The following is an 18962-nucleotide window of genomic DNA, read 5'->3' on the forward strand; positions in this document are numbered from 1 at the left end:
GGTACCAGTAAAGCTGCCATCTGTGATGCCGCCATCCCATGTGGGCGCTGGTTCGAGTCCCAGTTGTTCCACTTCCAATCCAGCCCCCTGCTGATGCGCTTGGGCAAAGCAATGGAAGATGGCCCAAGCACTCAGGTCCCCATTACCCATGTGGAAGCCCAGAGGAAGCTCTTGGCTCCAGCCTGGCCCAGCATTGTCAACTGCAGCCATCTGGAGAGTAAATGAGAAAATGGAGATTCTCTTTCTCTGCCTCTCTTCTGCCTTTCAAATAAATAAATACACCATAAAAAACAACAACAACAACAACTATACTACTCCCTCTCTTAGGGTCTTGTAGTTGCTGTACCCAAAGGACTCTTTTCAGATTTTATGTTCAAAGATGGTTTTGGTGTCTGGAATCCATATAAACTGCTGGTAACTTAGAAAATATATATCCACTTTGAGTATCCAAGTTTGCAAACAGGCTAACAATTGCTGAAACAGATTGATTCAGATCAAATCACTATTTGCAAATATAAAATTATGACCATTTTCAGTCATATACACAAAAGGCAAAATTTTTTAAAAAGTCTCAAAACCATTTGTAAAGACATAAACATGACATTCTTCCGTGACTTTTCCCCTAGGATAGATCACTGTAATTAGGATGGCTCGCACTCTACCTCTTACTATGTGGCCTCACATATAATCTGCAAACACCTCATTAGTGGATCAAAGGATATGTAAAAAACATGATGTGCAATTACTGTTACTTTAAACTGATCATAAGTTAGAAATCTCAAAATAAGACAATATTTTGGGATAACCATGATGATGACAGAGCCAAAAGATCTTATTTTACCTGAAAACAAGCAGTACACTGCTTAGGAAGGTAATAAACTCTTTAAGAATACTAAGGAAGGAACAATTTACTCCCCAGTTCTGAAGTATTTATAAAGCCATAAATACTACCTTCACAGCTCCCACTACCCCAAATTCCTTTTATTTTCTACTTTATTAGAGGTGGACACTTCATGGTAACTAAGACTACCTCTCTCATTCACTGTCCAAAGAGGCTAGTCTCCACTGCTACATGGAGAGCTAATCCTAACAGTTCTTTCCCAATTTCTTTACCGGCTCAAAGCCTATCATTTCTCAAGATCTTCAACTCCTTTTTAGGCACTACAATTATAGACCATGAGTAATTTCCACATACTCCTACCTGCTCCTCTACTGAATAGAAGCAAATTATAGGCTGGCGCCGCGGCTCACTAGGCTAATCCTCCACCTTGCGGCACCGGCACACCGGGTTCTAGTCCCGGTCGGGGCGCCGGATTCTGTCCCTGTTGCCCCTCTTCCAGGCCAGCTCTCTGCTGTGGCCAGGGAGTGCAGTGGAGGATGGCCCAAGTCCTTGGGCCCTGCACCCCATGGGAGACCAGGATAAGTACCTGGCTCCTGCCATTGGATCGGCGCGGTGCGCCGGCCGCAGTGGCCATTGGAGGGTGAATCAACAGCAAAGGAAGACCTTTCTCTCTCTCTTTCTCTCTCAATATCCACTCTGCCGGTAAAAAAAAAAAAAAAAAAAAAAAAACACAGCAAATCATAGCCAATATGGTATACCTATTAAATGATACTTAAGAAGAATGTGCAAAATAGCAATAGTTTGTAACCTAGCTTGATAAAAGTTTGTTAAGTAAACTCAGATTTGCTGCCCAAGAGGAAAGATAACTGCCTAGAGAAAGCTCACTGCCATTGTAAATCACCAAGAATGTAAAGCAATAAGAAAAACAGCAGAAACATGAAGCTTGCTGTAAAGAGATGTAAGACAGTTATTTTTCAAGTAAAATAGCAGGGTCTGGCATTATGGCATTAATGGAGAAGCTGACACCTGCAACACTGGCAAACCATGTAAGTGCTGGTTTGTGTTCCTGTTTCCCTTCTTCCAATTCAGCTTCCTGTATATGGCCTAGGCAAAGCAGCTGAAGATGGGAGACTTGGAAGAAGGCCATGGTTCCTGGTTCAGCCTGGCCTACCATGGCTGCTGTGGCCATTTGGGGAGTGAACCGGCAGATAGAGGATCCCTCTCACCCTCCTTCCCTCCAACCCTGTACCGTGTAACTCTTTCAAATTCATAATTTTTTTTATGTAAAAAGTAAAATAGCAGACTGAAGAGAATCCACACTGTAGACTGCTGCTTGTTAGATTATTATAATCAAACAAGGCTCTAACTTGAAAATGTACTTTACAAAGTAAAGATCAAAGAACTAATATAGATCAGTGGTTTAATCCTTCATTTAATTACCATGCCCTATGACAAAAAGATGAGTGGACCACAATGAAATTATGTGGATTAACTGGCCAATATTCACAAAATAAACTAAAATATGCATTTCTTTGTGTATAGATGTACTTTCTGAAAAATGCAATGTTAATAATCTTTCTTACCAACAGAAGAATCTTTGGAATTTATTCCATGTGATCAACTATAACAAAACTCTTGTGTGGAGGGAATGAGAGCCACTGAGGATATATACATGTTATTCTCCTAGATAACCTTGCTAGGGGCAGGCAGATGGATTAGAAAATGACATCCTTTCAACACTTACAATACATAGTACAGAGGAGTGAGCTTATGGCAACTGCACAAGGACTAATTTTGGTCAGCTGACATTGTTCATTATATAATTTTTATTATAATTTTTTAAAAGATTTATTTTTATTTATTTTAAAGACAGAGTTACAGAGAGGTCTTCCATCTGCTGGTTCACTCCCCAGATGGCCACAACGGTTGGAGCTGCACCTATCTGAAACCAGGAGCCAGGAGTTTCCTCTGGGTCTTCCATGTGGGTGCAGGGCCATCTTCTACTGCTATCCCAGGCCATAGAAGAGAGTTGGATTGGAAGAGGAGCAGCCGGAACTAGAAACAGCACCCATATGGAATGCCGGTGCTTCAGGGCAGGGCTTTCACCAGCTGTGCCACAGTGCCGGCCCCTCATTATAATTTCTATATCTAGTTTCATGTTATTTTGGGAATTTTTTTAATCAAGATTTATTTTTACTTTTTATTATCCTTAAAAATTATTAGAGGGGATGGCACTGTGGTGTAGCTGGTAAAGCCGCCACTTGCAGTGCTGGCATCCCACATGGGTGCCGGTTCGAGTCCCAGCTGCTCCACTTCTGATCCAGCTCTCTGCTATGGCCTAGGAAAGCAGTAAAAGATGGCTCAAGTCCTTGAGCCCCTGCACCCATGTGGGAGACCTGGAAGAAGCTCCTGGCTCCTGGCTTCAGATCAGTACAGCTCCAGCCACTGTGGCCAATTGGGGAGTGAACCAGCAGATACAAGACCTCTCTCTCTCTCTGCCTCTCCTCTCACTGTGTAACTCTGACTTTCAAATAAATCAATAAATCTTTTAAAAAAATTATTAGAGGGGCTGGTGCCGTGGCTCACTTGGTTAATTCTCCACCTGCGGCACCGGCATCCCTTATGGGCGCCAGGTTCTAGTCCTGGTTGCTCCTCTTCCAGTCCAGCTCTCTGCTGTGGCCCTGGAGGGCAGTAGAGGATGGCCCAAGTGCTTGGGCCCCTGCACCCACATGGGAGACCAGGAGGAAGCACTTGGCTCCTGGCTTCGGATTGGTGCAGCACTGGCCGTAGTGGCCATTTGGGGAGTGAACCAACAGAAGGAAGACCTTTCTCTCTGTCTCTCTCTCACTGTCTATAACTCTGTCAAGTAAATAAATAAATAAATTATTAGAGACAAAAGAGCACACACACTACCATTTGCTGGTTCAATTCCCAAATGTCTGCGTTAGTTCCTTCCTGGGGCCAAGGAGCCAGCGACTTAATTCAGGTCTCTACATGAGGCATAGGAATCCAATTACCTGAGCCATCACTACTGCCTCACAGGGTACACATTAGCAGGAAGCTGGAGTCAGGAATAAAGCCAGATTGAACTCAGTCACTCTGATATACAACATGTTTATCTTTACTGTTAGGCTCATGCCCACTTGCCTCAATCAGGATTCATTTTTAAAAAGTGAAGTTACGGGTTTAGGGCTGGAGCTGTGGCACAGTGGGTTAACGCCCTGGCCTGAAGCTCCGGCATCCCATATGGGAGTCAGGTCTGGAATCCGGCTGCTCTACTTCCGATCCTGCTCTCTGCTATGGCCAGGGATAGCACTAGAAGATGGCCTAAGTCCTTGGGCCCTGCACCCGCATGGAAACCTGGAAGAAGCTCCTGACTCCTGGGTTCAGATTGGTGCAGCTCTGGCCATTGCGGCCAATTGGGGAGTGAACCAGCAGATGGAATGGAAGACCTCTCTCTCTCTCTCTCTCTCTCTGTCTCTGTCTCTGTCTCTGTCTCTGTCTCTCCTCTCTCTGTGTAACTATGACTTTCAGGGCCGGCGCCGCGGCTCAGTAGGCTAATCCTCCGCCTTGTGGCGCCAGCACACCGGGTTCTAGTCCCGGTTGGGGCGCCGGATTCTGTCCCTGTTGCCCCTCTTCCAGGCCAGCTCTCTGCTGTGGCCAGGGAGTGCAGTGGAGGATGGCCCAAGTGCTTGGGCCCTGCACCCCATGGGAGACCAGGATAAGTACCTGGCTCCTGCCATCGGATCGGCGCGGTGCGCCAGCCGCGGCAGCCATTGGAGGGTGAACAAACGGCAAAGGAAGACCTTTCTCTCTGTCTCTCTCTCTCACTGTCCACTCTGCCTGTAAAAAAAAAAAAAAAAAAAAAAAACAACTATGACTTTCAAATAAGTAAATAAATCTTTCAAAAAAAAAGTGAAGGCACATGAACTTGGTTTGTATACACATGTATATACACACACACACATACACACACACATGCAGATACCAGCAACGTTAGTACTGTTTTAACATTACCTTGCAATACTCAAAACATACATCAATTTATTTTTTTAAATGTTAAGGAAAGGTCCTAACTGGAAAAAAAATGCCAAGAGTATTTTGAATAATGAAGGAAAATAAAACTATAAAGAGAAAAGGGAAAAGGTATAGCCTTTATAAATAATGAAATGGATACATGTCCCGAGTAAAGGGGAAACAAGGTAAAACTTTTTTGGACAAACCCAAAAAAGTAATAAAATGCATTCACAATGAAAACCAAAAAGCAGGCATAAGCTCCTGTTAAGATGAATTTTTGAATTCAGGGTCTACAGGGTTTCGTCTCGGGCCAGAATTTCAACTTCATTGAGAATAAATTTTGATTTTCATATGAACAGGAAGCTAAAGTGTATTGTTACATACATTTTGCACCCTCACCTGAAATGCTCTCCTATCTAACAACTTTCTGAGGACATAAACATTTAGTGCTCCCCTGCCCCGTATGGCAGCCTTGCTACCTGCATCCTCTGCTCCTGCTGTTTATCTCTCTGCTTTCCCTGGGAGAACACGCCAATGTATGTAACAATATGCTTTATGGTCAATGTACAGTCTACAAAAAGTCATCACTCAAAGGCAATTCCACAAATTTTACTTACAAAAGCTTCTTCCACAATTCTGACTTTTAAAATAAATATTTTGTAAATGTCATAGTTATCTGTCAGCAACATTTTTCAGCATGCTACTCTGAAGAAAACAATATAAATATAAGAGGAAACTAATTTTTAGGTATATAAGTAGTATGAATGGATAAAATACAATTATACAATTTTCACTCATCCATGAAAATGGTAATCTTCATGCTAATAATAAGCCATGTTTTTTGAGAATTTTTATTAATGGTGCCATAAGACCCCCTATCATTTTAACCCAGGTGTAACTTTCACAACAGTAATCATTTATGATAGCTCACTGGTGTTACACAAATAGTATGTAACCCTAGGGCAAAATTTTTCTTAACCATTTGCTAAGCATTGTAGCAGACAGAGAAAAACACAAAAGTCCCGACTATTTTCTGAGAAACATACAGGCCAGCCTCAGTTTGGAGGCAGGGAGGCCTTTAATTCATGTATGCAACTTTACCAGGCTTTTTAACTTCCCAGGAGAAACCTGCTACCAAATTTACTTACTGCTGAAGCCCTTGGTTGTGTACTTAACTTGTGATGTAAAATATCTATAGAACTGGTGCTTTACAAAGAGCAACCCACCTCATTGTGAACTGACATGCACTCAAATCTCAGAGAGTAAAATGCTATTTATGGAGAATGCTCTGAAGGATATGTACTCTGAATCCACAGGTAGCCCCGATGTTTTGAGCTTGGGGGAGACAGCTCTCTCTCATTATGCCATTGATCAGAATGGATGAACACTCTAAGCCTATGTGGAACAGCCCTATAAACGAGGCACTGTTACTATTCCTATTTTACAAATGATGAAACTGGGCCTTCCTGAGGAAAAGTGACCTCTCCAGTCACTTTGCTAAACCAGGAAAAGCCCTGATTCTAACAAGGTCTCTGACTACAGTGCCTGAGCACTTAATCTGGTATGCTGCCACCCTCAGTTAGGAAAAGGCTTGATGCTCCAGGATAGCGTGGAGAAAGGACTGAAGCAAGACCAGTGCTAGGAAGAGAGTTGAGCAGGTGAATGATAACACAGAGACCCAATCAAGACAGCAGTGAGAATGCCAAGGAAAGGACTGATTTGAAAGAGATTTCCAAGTAGAACTGAAAGGCTTGCTTGGGATTTCATCATATGTGAGCAAGGCAGAGGGGGTAAGCCAAGAATGACTCTCAGGTTTCTGGCTTGAGCAATGGATCCAATGATACATTGTCCTTAAGACAAAAGCTCTCCAGCCAGACCCCCAGCTCTGAGTAATCTTGGAATAGCTGTTTAACTTCTCTGTCCCTCAGTTTCTTCATGCATAGAATGAGAATGCTAATAATGCCTCAACCCAGAATTAAATGAAGTACTTAGAATAATCCTGGCACATAAGCACTCAATGAACTTTAGCTTGGGAAGAGAGGAGGAAAAGCAGTTGAGGGGGGAATGACAAGTTCCATGCAGTATATGGATATACTGAAGCAGAAGTGCCTGCAGGACCTCCAAGAGGCAGAAGGTACACCTCTGGCCCTGAACTAAGAAAGGGCTTTTGGAATTACACCTAGGAGGCATCAGCACAGGGGCAATGAGCCAACAATCTGGGTGATATGGCCCCCGCAGAATGTTTGGAAAAAGAAGAACACAGAACCTAGGGGAGCCTTATGAGGAACAGAGACATGAAGGGATGGATAGAGAAGCATCTGCACAGGAATCTGAGAAGTGGCCACAGGAGCAAAGAGAAAATGAGAAGCCAAAGGGAGACGGACTATGAAGAATCAACAGTGCCAAATGTTGCTAAATGCAGAAATAAGATAAAGGTGCAAAGTAGGTCACTGGATTGAGAAATAAACTCTTCACCCTTAATAACCCACACGACGGGGCCTTTACTGCCCCTTCAGAGAGAGGTCAGACAGACCCTGGTAGCTATGTACAAAAGATCTGCTGTGCTAGATGTCCTATTCAAGAAGTCAGTCCAGCTGACTGCCACCCACACTCTTGGAAGAGGATTCTTAGAGGAAGAATAGACAGTACTTGGAGGTTAGAGAGAAGCAAAGCATTCCTGGCTTTAGCCTAGACAGACATAACCAGAAGCAAAATTTAGAATTCTTAAAGCACAATTAAGAATGGCCAATTAGTTCCAATACTTTAGCTTACACTGCATGAAGGGGATTCTGAGTAGTGGAATTTAAAAAGATGAGTACTGTATTATAAACTTGTGGTCAAGGAATATGGAAGAAACAAACGCTTAAACACCTGTCCTCTGGGGAAGATGTTTGTTCTCGAATCCTCAACTCACACAGCAACTCTTTCATATCACTATTCTTATGTCTTTCTCTTATGTCCTTAGGACACTTGTGAGTCACATCTCTTAGAATACTGCATTATAATTAGGTTTTCTAACATTACAAATCTCAAGGGAATGGATTTCCAAGAAACATTTTCTAAACAAATAAACACATTTATGTTTACATTACAGAAGTACTTTATAAAAACTGATTATCAATTATGAAATGGATTAGCAAGTAGAAACCAGAAGCAGGCCAGTGAGAAAATCAGAAATAGAAAAAAGGAAAAGTAATGATAATTCAAACCAATGGGGCCATTGTGGAAACATAGGAAGTGGGATGTCTTGAAATGTCTCCATGGAAGTATCAACAGAATTGGGTGGCTGAAAGAAATGGGACAAAGCTTAAGAATAAGATTATTTTCAAAGACCTTAAGGAAATGTATACTTTTGTCTCAGTAATAAACATTTATCCTAAAAATCATATTCATGCATATTTTGGTATTATTTATAAGGGTGAAAAATTGCAAACAATCTTAATTGTTAATAAAACTAAATAAATATCAGTCCCTCTATCAAACAGGATGTTATGTACACATTAACATGTTACTCTTAGAAAAACTTAAGGATGGGGAGAAAATGTCTGAAATAAATTAGCTAAATTAATAAAAAAAAAAAAAAACCACGACCTTAACAAGACAAGTTGTATGATTTCACTCTCATTTTGTCTGACGAAAATGTGTACACATTGAATATGAGAGGAAAACCATGTCGAAAGATGGGCATGGGATGTTTCTGAAAAGTGACTTGCAACACTATGGATGAGTGCTTTTATTTTCTTTTTTATAATTAACTTTCCAAAATTTTATCAAGAAATAATTGGTTCTTATAAGTAAAAACAAATATTATTTTACTTTTTTTTTTTTTTTTGACAGGCAGAGTGGATAGTGAGAGAGAGAGACAGAGAGAAAGGTTTTCCTTTGCCGTTGGTTCACCCTCCAATGGCCGCCGCAGCCGGCACACCGTGCTGATCCGATGGCAGGAGCCAGATACTTATCCTGGTCTCCCATGAGTGATTATTTCTTCTATAGAAAGTGAGCAAGTACTGAGAAAATCAAATCATCAGACTACTTAAGATACTTGACCACAAAAATGATGGATCTACAATTTGAAAGGACAGATAGTTTGAATGTCATGTTTTCCTGTTCTGTTTTGATAATTACAGAAACAAAGAAGGACCTGATAAATATAAGAATAAAAAAATAAAAATGGCTTACAAAAAGAAAATTTTTATATGTATATTTTTCCATTTAAACAAAACTTACTATAAACAAAACTTTTCCAAGAAATCTTGGAAAAAGAATATAAAACCTACAAATAATAAATTTTGTAGCACTGGAACAGAAAAAACTGCAAACTTACTACACAGTGGAAACTGAGTGAACCAGTCTCCATGGATGCAGCACAGGGCAAACTACGCTCCACTCAGGACACTGAGAAACACATTTGAAGGTGGCTGGAGGGCAGCGATGAGCCCAGAACCTCATCACTGAACAGATGGTACGAGCACGGACCTGAGTACCTATGTTACACTTTGTGTTTCTGTGTGGGTCCTAACTGATGAAATCTTTACTTAATATATACTAAATCAATCTTCTGTATATAAAGATAATTGAAAATGAATCTTGATGTGAATGGAATGGGAGAAGGAGCGGGAGATGGGAGGAGTGCGAGTGGAAGGGAAACCATGGTGGGGGAAAGCCATTGTAATCCATAAACTGTACTTTGGAAATTTATATTTACTAAATAAAAGTTAAAAAAAAATTAAACGAGTGATTCCAATGCATGGGGAAGGTAAAAAGAAGCAAATAAGCACCTGGGCACAAATTCAGTATCTGGCACATGACAGGTACTTGACAAATGTTAGATGGCTGTTTTTATGCACAAATGTAGGACTCTGATCAGTTTCCATAGGGCTTTAATGACTTTTCTCACTAAATACAGTGACAAAATCTAGGCTACATGGAAAACGCAGAGGTGTTGCTAGGGGATAGCAAGGATAGGAGAGAAAAAAACAAAGAAACCAATGCAAATGCCACTTACAGTCCAATGCAATGCCATGACATTTGAATATTCAACATGAAGAGATCCCAAGGTCTCTGACATGTGATCATATACAGTCATGCTGAGGCAAATCTGAGTAAGCTCTGCTTCAGGATGTCAGTCACAAGTCACTTAGTATCCACATTTTACAAAGGTTTTCTCATACTTAATTTATTATAACAATCAAAAGATTTGTGATAACATGGCCTCAGAAGAAAATCAACTGCTAATCTGCAAAAATATTTGCAGAGCTGGGGAAATGGAAAATATCTCAGAAAATACTCTAGCAAATATCAAAGGTCTACTATACACTCACATTTTTTTAATGTGAGAGTAAAATTTAATCCTATTTCAGAGAAACTTACCGGCAGTGAAAAGTCAAAGGCTGGAGTCGATGGTATATAATGTACTCACTATTTCAAGTTTATCTGCCTCTCTTCCTGGCCTCCTAAAAACTGCAGTCTCTTAGGAAGGGTAACTAAAAAGCAATCGTGAGAGAGGCTCCCTGACCAGGATAAATGCCACAGAGAGCAGTGGCTCCTGCTGGCCACCTACAGTTCTCACTACACACAGCCACCACAGACAACAAACACACTGCTGATACCGCCACAGGTATCAACAGGCAAATGGTACACTAAGCACAAAGTCCACGAAATTACAATGCTTTAACAATGACAATGAACACTGAGCTACCTATGACTGGTATACGGCTTTTATTTCTTACATAACCAACTTTTACAGAGCAAATAAGAGCTACAGTAGACCAAAAGGAGAGAGACAAATATATGAGTATCTGATAGTAAGAGTAAGTGTGTAATCTGGATGTTAAGTCAGCAATATTCTCATACTGCATACATACCAAAGAATTTTTTTCAGGTGTGTTAATCACAATTACCCAGCGGTAGTTTATTTTTATTTCCTAGTAGGAACTTATTTTGTCTTTAATGGTTAACACTGGATTAGCGAAAAGATCAAATTCCTCATTTCTTCATTTTTAGAATTTAGGCATAAGAGCAGAACTTGAATTAAAATGTGGACTGTTTGACCTTCAATTAAAAAAATTATTTCAACTTAAGTGATGTTTATGAATTTCTGTTCTCTTTTACTGTTTTCTTGTTTTGGTGGAAGATTTTTCCAGGTTCATTAAATGAGTGAAGGAATTGATCTCATCTGCTTCTCAACTTTTAAAAATGTCTACTGGGGCCAGATTGTGGCACAGCAGGTTAAGCCTCCACCTGCCATGCCAGCATCCCATATGACCGTCAGTTCGAGACTTGGCTGCTCCACTTCCAATCCATCTCCCTGCTAACAGGCCTAGGAAGGCAGAGGAAGATGGCCCAATCCTTGGGCTCTTGCACCAACGTAGGAGACCACAAAGAAGCTCTTGGCTCCTAGCTTCAGCCTGGCTCAATCCCAGCTGCTGATGCCATTTGGGGAGTAAACCAGCAGCTGAAGATAACTCTTTCTCCTCACCCCAATGCTGCCTTTCAAATAAATAAAATGTAAGAAAAATCTTCAAAAAGATGGTTCTCTATTAGCTCCTAGTGGTAGATGGGCACTCACTATAATCCTACTCTGTGTCAGGTCAGTTGTATCCACACAATTTCAAAAGCAAGCCAAATTAACAGGGACAATATTGTTGGTTTACCATACCAATGTTATTTTGGACCTCTGTGTACATCTCTTCAAAATCATGAATGTCTAGTAGCGAAGCAGCTTCAGTGTGGCAGGTTATATCTGAAAGCACATTACAACCCTAAAGGAATACAGTGATGTCATCTAGAGAAAGAAGTATGAACTTCAAGCTTTTTCTAGATCTTTCAATATTAAGTACAAGCAGTTTTATAATAAGGTGGCAATTACCAGAAGAAAGTGACAATTTGTCCTAGATGTCACCACTATATAACACAGCTTGTTAGAAATCAGAGCGGAGAGCAAAAAATGTACTAAAAAGAAGCCTTCATTAGGTGACTGGGCTTTGAATTGCTCCTGTAAAATTAGCACTTCTGTATTATTTCTGCAGAGTTCACTTTTCTTATTGGTATGCAGATATGTATATGAGTGGATATAAACATGTACATAAGCAGAACTATATTAAAAGACAATTTTTTTTTACATAACAAAAATACCCAAATGAAAACCTTTAAGTGGGTAGGATACTATCAAAGGAATCACTTTGTTTTCCTTGAACTTACATAACCTGAAAAGAAGTGGAACCAGTATGAGCCACAAACTACAAAGTATCTGAATGAAGTTCTATCCTTGACTCACGTGACCTGTAAAGATTTACTAACTTTGGATGCCTGTTCTATTTAACTCTAAAATGGAGTTAATCAATCAACCAGAGTTACCTAAGTGGAATAATGAATGCAAAATTATTTCCTAAGCTGTAGAAGATTATAATGACCTAACATGGTGAGAAAATGATTATATTCTCAAATCCTAACAGCCAAATGCATGGGTAGTATAAGTGATAAGACATTTAGATAGCTTTGCCACTGAGACATTTTTAAGTAGGATTATATGTTATTATTTTCAATGATGAAAAAAGGAAAAGAAATTCTATTTAATAAAAATATCTCTTACATATCATATTTTAGTATGTGGGGTAAACATTATCTAAAATACAGTATCATAATTCTTGTGATCAAACTATGAAAACATTCATTATTAATTGTGAAGGTCTATAGATAAAGTTTAATGACTTTTGCACCTTCATAAAAAAGTACAGTTTGAGATGAGTGTTTACCTTCTCTTAGACGGTCTACCACAAAAGTGAAGCCTGTAGTTCTTGGATGTAAGACATACTCATATTTCTGAAGTCCATTCTTTTCAGCAAAATCATTACTTCGAGCCTTGCTATTTTCTAAACAAAACAAAAGCCCATTAGATGCCATTAAAGAGAAAGATGTGAGGTAAGGGAGTAAGTACAAAATTTCTTTGATACAGATGGCAGTTAACTGCTCCATAATTATGGACTAGGAATACTGAATTAAATGAGAAGACACAAACACTTTATAAGTTCCCGTATAACAACCCCATACCTATTTATTGGAATTGTAAATTTTTTCTAATAAGACATTTTCAATGAGTTTTATAGTAGTATCCTGAAATTCATACTCAAATCTTTAAAATCTTTTAAAAGATTTTATAAGTCAATATATAATAAAACCTAAAATACCCTAATCAATGAAAGGTTCCATGGCATACTCCTCATATACTAAAACACAAAGTCCTAATAAAACAAAACTTGAAAACTAACAAAATATAAGGATCTAGACATCCAGAAGAAATAACCAGCAATCAAATACATCAGATGAGATTTTTTTAACCCAATAATTTAGGCCTTCAATGCAAAGTGAAATATTTGTCTTGCTCAAGCAAAGGGCATTCTAACATTACTAACCAGAACCCTACCACAACAGGATGGGCACATGATTAGCACATCATGTACAAACATCTGAACATGGTTTGGCTGAATATAGTCAAAGAGTCAAGTTTATGTTCCAATTGTTGGCAAAAGTCTCTTTTTCCATTCCATGAGGTAACTTTACAAGTTCCAAGAAGAACCAAACCAATTATTCAGCAAATACATTTGGAAAAAGTAAAGTGTTCAGAAATTTGGCCTCCACTGCTGTGAGAGATCATGAAATTCTTTCTGATGACAGCAGATGTTAGAACCTGCAATCCTCAGCTGTGTCCTGAAATTCACAGACTATTATTCCAAACCTAAAGAAAGATATGGAATAATAACAACTTTCCTAGCAGTAAATGTAAGATTACTGATTCCTCAAAACCTTAGAAACCATAGATGCATTCCACATCACTAAAATGCCTAGAACCCGAATGTTGGTTTTTTTTAATAGTATCCTGTAGATTCCCAACAATATTTTTTAGATTTCTAATTTCCTCTTCTTTTCTTTGTTTTGACTGTATATTCTCCTGTGCTCTTCTAAGTCCGATACTCTCTCTTCTACCTCACTGATTCTGTTTTTAAGGCTTTCAAATGTGTTTTTCATTTGTTCTATTGAATTCTTCATTTCAATTTGATTTCTCTTCAATATCTCAACTTCATGTTCTACTAAATTCCTCATTTCATTTTGATATCTCCTTTAAGATTTCATTTTCACAAGAGAGATTTTCTGTCCTGTCCTGTATGGATTTATTAATTTATTTATTTGAAAGAGAGGCAGACGCAGAGAGAGAGAGAGGCCTTTCATCCTCTGGTTCACTCTTCAAATGGCCACAACAGGTAGAGCTGTGCTGATCCAAAGCCAGGAGCCAGAAGCTTCTTCCGGGTCTCCCATGTGGGTGCAGGGAACCAAGGACGTGAACCAACTTCCACTGCTTTCCAAGGCCAAAGCAGGAAACTGATCAGAAATGGAGCAGCTGGTACTTGAACCAGTGCCCATATATGATGCTGGCACTGCAGGCAGCAGCTTTACCTGCTGCACCATAGTGTGGGCCCCAACAGCTGACATTTTAAAATAGGTTCTGAGCCTTAAAATATAAAGTTCTAGAAAAGCAAGTGTAAATAACAGGACCTCTTGGTGGTTGTCTCTGGTAAATTCATTAGGGTGGCAACCAGGAGTTCTAGGTCTTGTGCTTCTGTCTGCCTAAGTCTATTAAGGGTGGCCATTAATCTTGGTGGTATTCAGTTGTTGCATCTGAGGAGCAAGTTGTTCAGACTTGATGATTTCTAAGTTTCTCCATGTTTTAAAATTCTTTGAACAAAGAAGCCAGCCACCTTACCTGTGAGATCAGTTCCTTCTGGGAATATGAGGAGCTGAAGTGGTTCACGGATATCACAAAAATAATCAACCATGTCTTCAAAATGGCTCTTGTCATCCTTCCACTTCCTATGAATGAAGATATAGGCAGCAGCCTGCATGGCCCAACCTAGAATCAATTTAACAAGTATTTATATACAACTCTATTCCCAAAATCCACTAATCATTGAATACAATATTTTTCTTGGGGGGTCTTACAATAAAGTATTTACTATAATAAATATCTAATGAGAGATCATAAATTCAACACTAACCTTAGATCAAATGAATAACACATATACCAGAAAACATTCTTATTAAAGGTGTTTGGTAACCCTAGGATTTTTTAAAACTCTCAAAACCATCTTTCTAAGCCAAAACTATCTAATATAAAATATTTCTTAATAACTTCCCTAATATTTACCACTAACTCATCTAAGATTTTAACAATCCTTTTAACCAAGCTACCTGTAAGAGATAATACTTTTTGTCAGACATACAGTTAGAAAAGGACTGGTCTCTGGTAATATATATGAGCATATTCTTTAATATTTCTCTTTCTGGGGACCAATGCTGTGGTGTAGCGGGTAAAGCTGTCGCCTTTAGTGCCGGCATCCCATATGCGCACTGGTACAAGTCCCTGCTGCTCCATTTCCAATTCAGCTCTCTGCTATGGCCTGGGAAAGTAGTGGAGGATGGCCAAATGCTTGGGACCCTGCACCCTCATGGGAGACCAGAAAAAGCTCCTGGCTCCTGGCTTCAGATAGCACAGCTCCAGCCATTGCAGCCAGCTGGGGAGTGAACCAGTGGATAGAAGACCTCTCTCTCTGTCTCTCCATCTCTCTCTCTCTCTAAGATCTACCTCACAAATATATAAAAAATAAATATTAAAATAAAACTTCTCTTTCAGTACTTGTCAATCTGTAAATGCAACTGCTATTTTCAATGCCAACCCACTGTAAATTTTATGTGAAAGGAGAGGAAAATCGCACAGTGGCTCACCAGAACATACACTGTGATCACAACACTCTCGCTAGGGCAAAGCCACTTTGTTGATCAAGAGGGAACTCTGAACAAGCCCTGTTTCAGATGACCACACATCTCTGCCCGGCCAGATGACTTGGAATATTGTAGGAGATGCCTGGCTCAAGGCAGCCAATCTATAGTGTTGTAAATAAACCAAAAAGCATGAGAAGCTTGAGCCAAACACATTATTTAGGCCCAACCAAATGTGCTCTCAGAAAATTCCTCGGACCCTGGCGAGAAAAGAAAACCAGGCTGGTGGTATAATGGACAACCGAAAAGGAAGAGGCAACTGAGGCAAGACAAAGAAAGCACACTGTGGTAAAGGTCAAATGCTTTTGCTATTAAGCCAATCTGCCTAAAACCAGATTTGATTTGTAACAATAGAAGGTCTCAGTCTCTGTAAGTGCTGGCTGCTCTACAGATCAATCTCTTAGATATCCACAAGAGCTCATCTTTCCTACTGCCATGAATGTTTATAATACACTCATTATTTCAGCAGGTGGGAGTAGTACTGGTTCACTGCAAACATATAATACAACTGAATAATATTTTGTGATACGAGAAGATGAAATGAAATTGAAATTTCAGGGTTTATAACAAAGTTTTCTTGGAACTCAGTCATATCTCTTTGTTCTGTATACTGTCTATGGCCACTTCTAGTATTACAATGACACAAAGAAATAGATATGACAGAGAAACTATGGCCCACACTTGAAAAGGTTTGCTACCTAACCCTTTATAGAAACAGTTTGCCAACATGTGGACAGACCAATAGAACAAAACAGAAATGTCAGAAATCAATACAAGCATCTACAACCAACTTATATTCGACTAACGGGAGCTAAAACCAATCCCTGGAGCAAGGACAGTCTCTTCAACAAATGGTGCTGGGAAAACTGGATTTCCACATGCAGAAGTATGATGCAGGACCCCTACCTTATACCTTACACAAAAATCCATTTAAAATGGATTAAATATCTAAATCTAAGAACATCAGGGAAACCCTGAAAGCTTCTGGCACAGGCAAAGAGTTCTTGCAAGAAAACCTCAAAGACACAGGCAATCAAAGCCAAAATTAACAAATCAGATTACATCAATTTGAGAAGCTTCTGTACTGCTAAAGAAACATTCAGGAAAGTGAAGAGGCATTGGACAGAATGGGAGAAATTATTTGCAAACCATGTCAACTGATATAGGATTAATAATCAATATTTATAAAAAGTCAAGAAACTCCACAACAACAAAACAAACAACCCTTAGAAGAAATGGGCAAAGGACTTAAAAAGACATTTTTCAAAAGAAGAAATCCAAATGGCCAAAGGATGCATGAAAAAATGTTCAGGATCACTAGCCCTTGGGGAAATGCAAATCAAAACTACAATGAGGTTTCCCCTTACTCCCCCCCCCCCCCTTAGAATGGCTTTCATACAGAAATCAACAAACAACAAATGCTGGTGAGGATGTGGGGAAAAGGATACCCTAATCCACTGTTTGTGGGAATGTAAACTGGTAAAACCACTATGATAGACAGTTTGGAGATACCTCAGAAATCTGAATGTTGACCTACCATATGACCTAGCCATTCCACTTCTGGGACTTTAACCAAGGGAAATGAAAATAGCAAAAAAAAAAAAAAAAAAAAAAAAAAAAAAAAAAAAAAAAAGAGTTATCTGCACCCCCACGTTTATTGCAGCTCAATTTACAATAGTTAAGACATGGAACGTAAATGCCCATCAACCAAAGACTGTATAAAGAAACCATGGGATATGTACTCTCTCTATGGAATTAAAAAAAATGAAATCTGGTCATTTAAAACAGAATGGATGAATCTAGAAAACAACATACTTAGTGAAATAAGCCAGTCCCAAAAGAACAAATACCATACGTTCCCCCTGATCTGCGATAACTAATAGAGTACCTAAAAGAAATGCTGTAGAACTAAAATTGATACTTTGAGAAGCAATGACTTGTATAGCCCTTGTCTCAATTGTCAAGGAAAAGGTTTTTTTTCTTTCTTCTTCATACTATTTGCTGAATTCTTTACTTTAACACAGAGTTAACCATATGTGTATAAAGTCAATTAAAATAAACTCAGTAAAAAGAGTGGGGATAAGAGAGGGAGGGGGAAGTTTGTAACTGTAAAGCTGTGTAGTTCTGCATACATTCCTACGGACTTACTTCTAAGGGTACAGTTTAAAAACTTGCCATGGGACCCTAAATCCCATTAAGCTGGGTGGTATTAATGCCATCTTAAATGTTAAAGTGATTATATTACATGTACAGTGAACATATAGATAGGATTAAGTGTTAAAGGGCTCATACAAATAATAACAAGTATCTGGCAATAATAATAGATAGAATTAAAAAGGAGAGAGTGTTCCAACATGGAAAGCAGTCCACACAGCAGACTCATAGAATGACAATCACTTTAAGTAACACTCTGACCTCAGAATCAACCCTTAAGACATTCTGGTCTGGCTTTTGAAAAGCCCATGAGAGCATTTCAGGCATGGAAAAACAAGATATTGTGCCAAAAAAAAGTCTTACATGAAAGATCTATGTGAGTGAGACCCCAGTGAAAAGAAGTGGCCACCAAACAAGGATGTAGTTTTCTCTGAAGGGAGGAGAGAACTTCCACTTTGCTTATGGCCTTGTCTAAATCCTGATGGAGTTTTTGGATTCAAAAGGCTTCAATAACCTTGGCAGCTCATGTCAAGAGCCTCAGGTGATCACTAATGTCATACCTAAAAGTGTTAACTGTTAAATTAACAACAGGAATCACTGTGCACTTAATTCCCATGTAGGCCCTCTGTTTTCAATGAGTTGTATTATGAAAATTAACTGTAAATCTTGTTCTCAGTTTGTGTACGCAAACTGTTGAAATCTTTACTAAGTATAGAGTTGGTCTTCTGTGTATAAAGTTAACTGAAAATGAATCTTAAGGCAGAATGAGACTGGGAATGGGAGAGGGAGGAGGAGGTGAGGTGGGAGTAGGGGTAGGAGGGCAGGTAGGGTGGGAAGAATCACTATATTCCTAAAGGTGTACTTATGAAATTTGTACTCCTTAAATAAAAGGTTTCTTTGGGGAAAAAAATAAAGACTATGTCCTGTTAGTCTTCCTCAAAGAATTTCTTTTGAAAAATGTTTTGAGTTTGCAATTTTCTTGAAATGATTTGTTTTGCTCTCAGTTTTTATGTCTGGTTTGGCTAAATGAAGAATTTGGGGTTTAAATCATTTTCCTCTCATAATTTCAAAGCTATTTTCCACAGACTGCTATAATTTAATGATTAGTAACAAGTCTACT

General features: G+C 39.2%; 1 protein-coding gene across 21 annotated transcripts in view; it reads right to left on the bottom strand.

Annotated features, from left to right (window-relative positions):
• LCLAT1 (lysocardiolipin acyltransferase 1) overlaps positions 1-18962 on the bottom strand; it is a 188378-nt gene that overhangs the window by 60202 nt on the left and 109214 nt on the right. For 17 of the 21 annotated variants that reach the window (XM_089326600.1, XM_089326599.1, XM_089326598.1 and 14 more), the window contains 2 exons: positions 14616-14762; positions 12613-12729 (listed from right to left, as the gene is read on the bottom strand). In XM_089326600.1, coding sequence (XP_089182726.1) covers positions 12613-12729; positions 14616-14762 — 264 coding nt within the window. Of the gene's footprint in view, positions 1-5693; positions 8145-11429; positions 11620-12612; positions 12730-14615; positions 14763-18962 lie in introns of those variants that run through there. The other 4 variants (XM_089326608.1, XM_089326605.1, XM_089326604.1 and 1 more) reach the window with 4 other exon arrangements.

Source organism: Oryctolagus cuniculus, chromosome 2, assembly GCF_051225735.1.
Source record: "Oryctolagus cuniculus isolate XC-2025 breed Fujian yellow rabbit chromosome 2, ASM5122573v1, whole genome shotgun sequence".
Taxonomy (NCBI): domain Eukaryota; kingdom Metazoa; phylum Chordata; class Mammalia; order Lagomorpha; family Leporidae; genus Oryctolagus; species Oryctolagus cuniculus.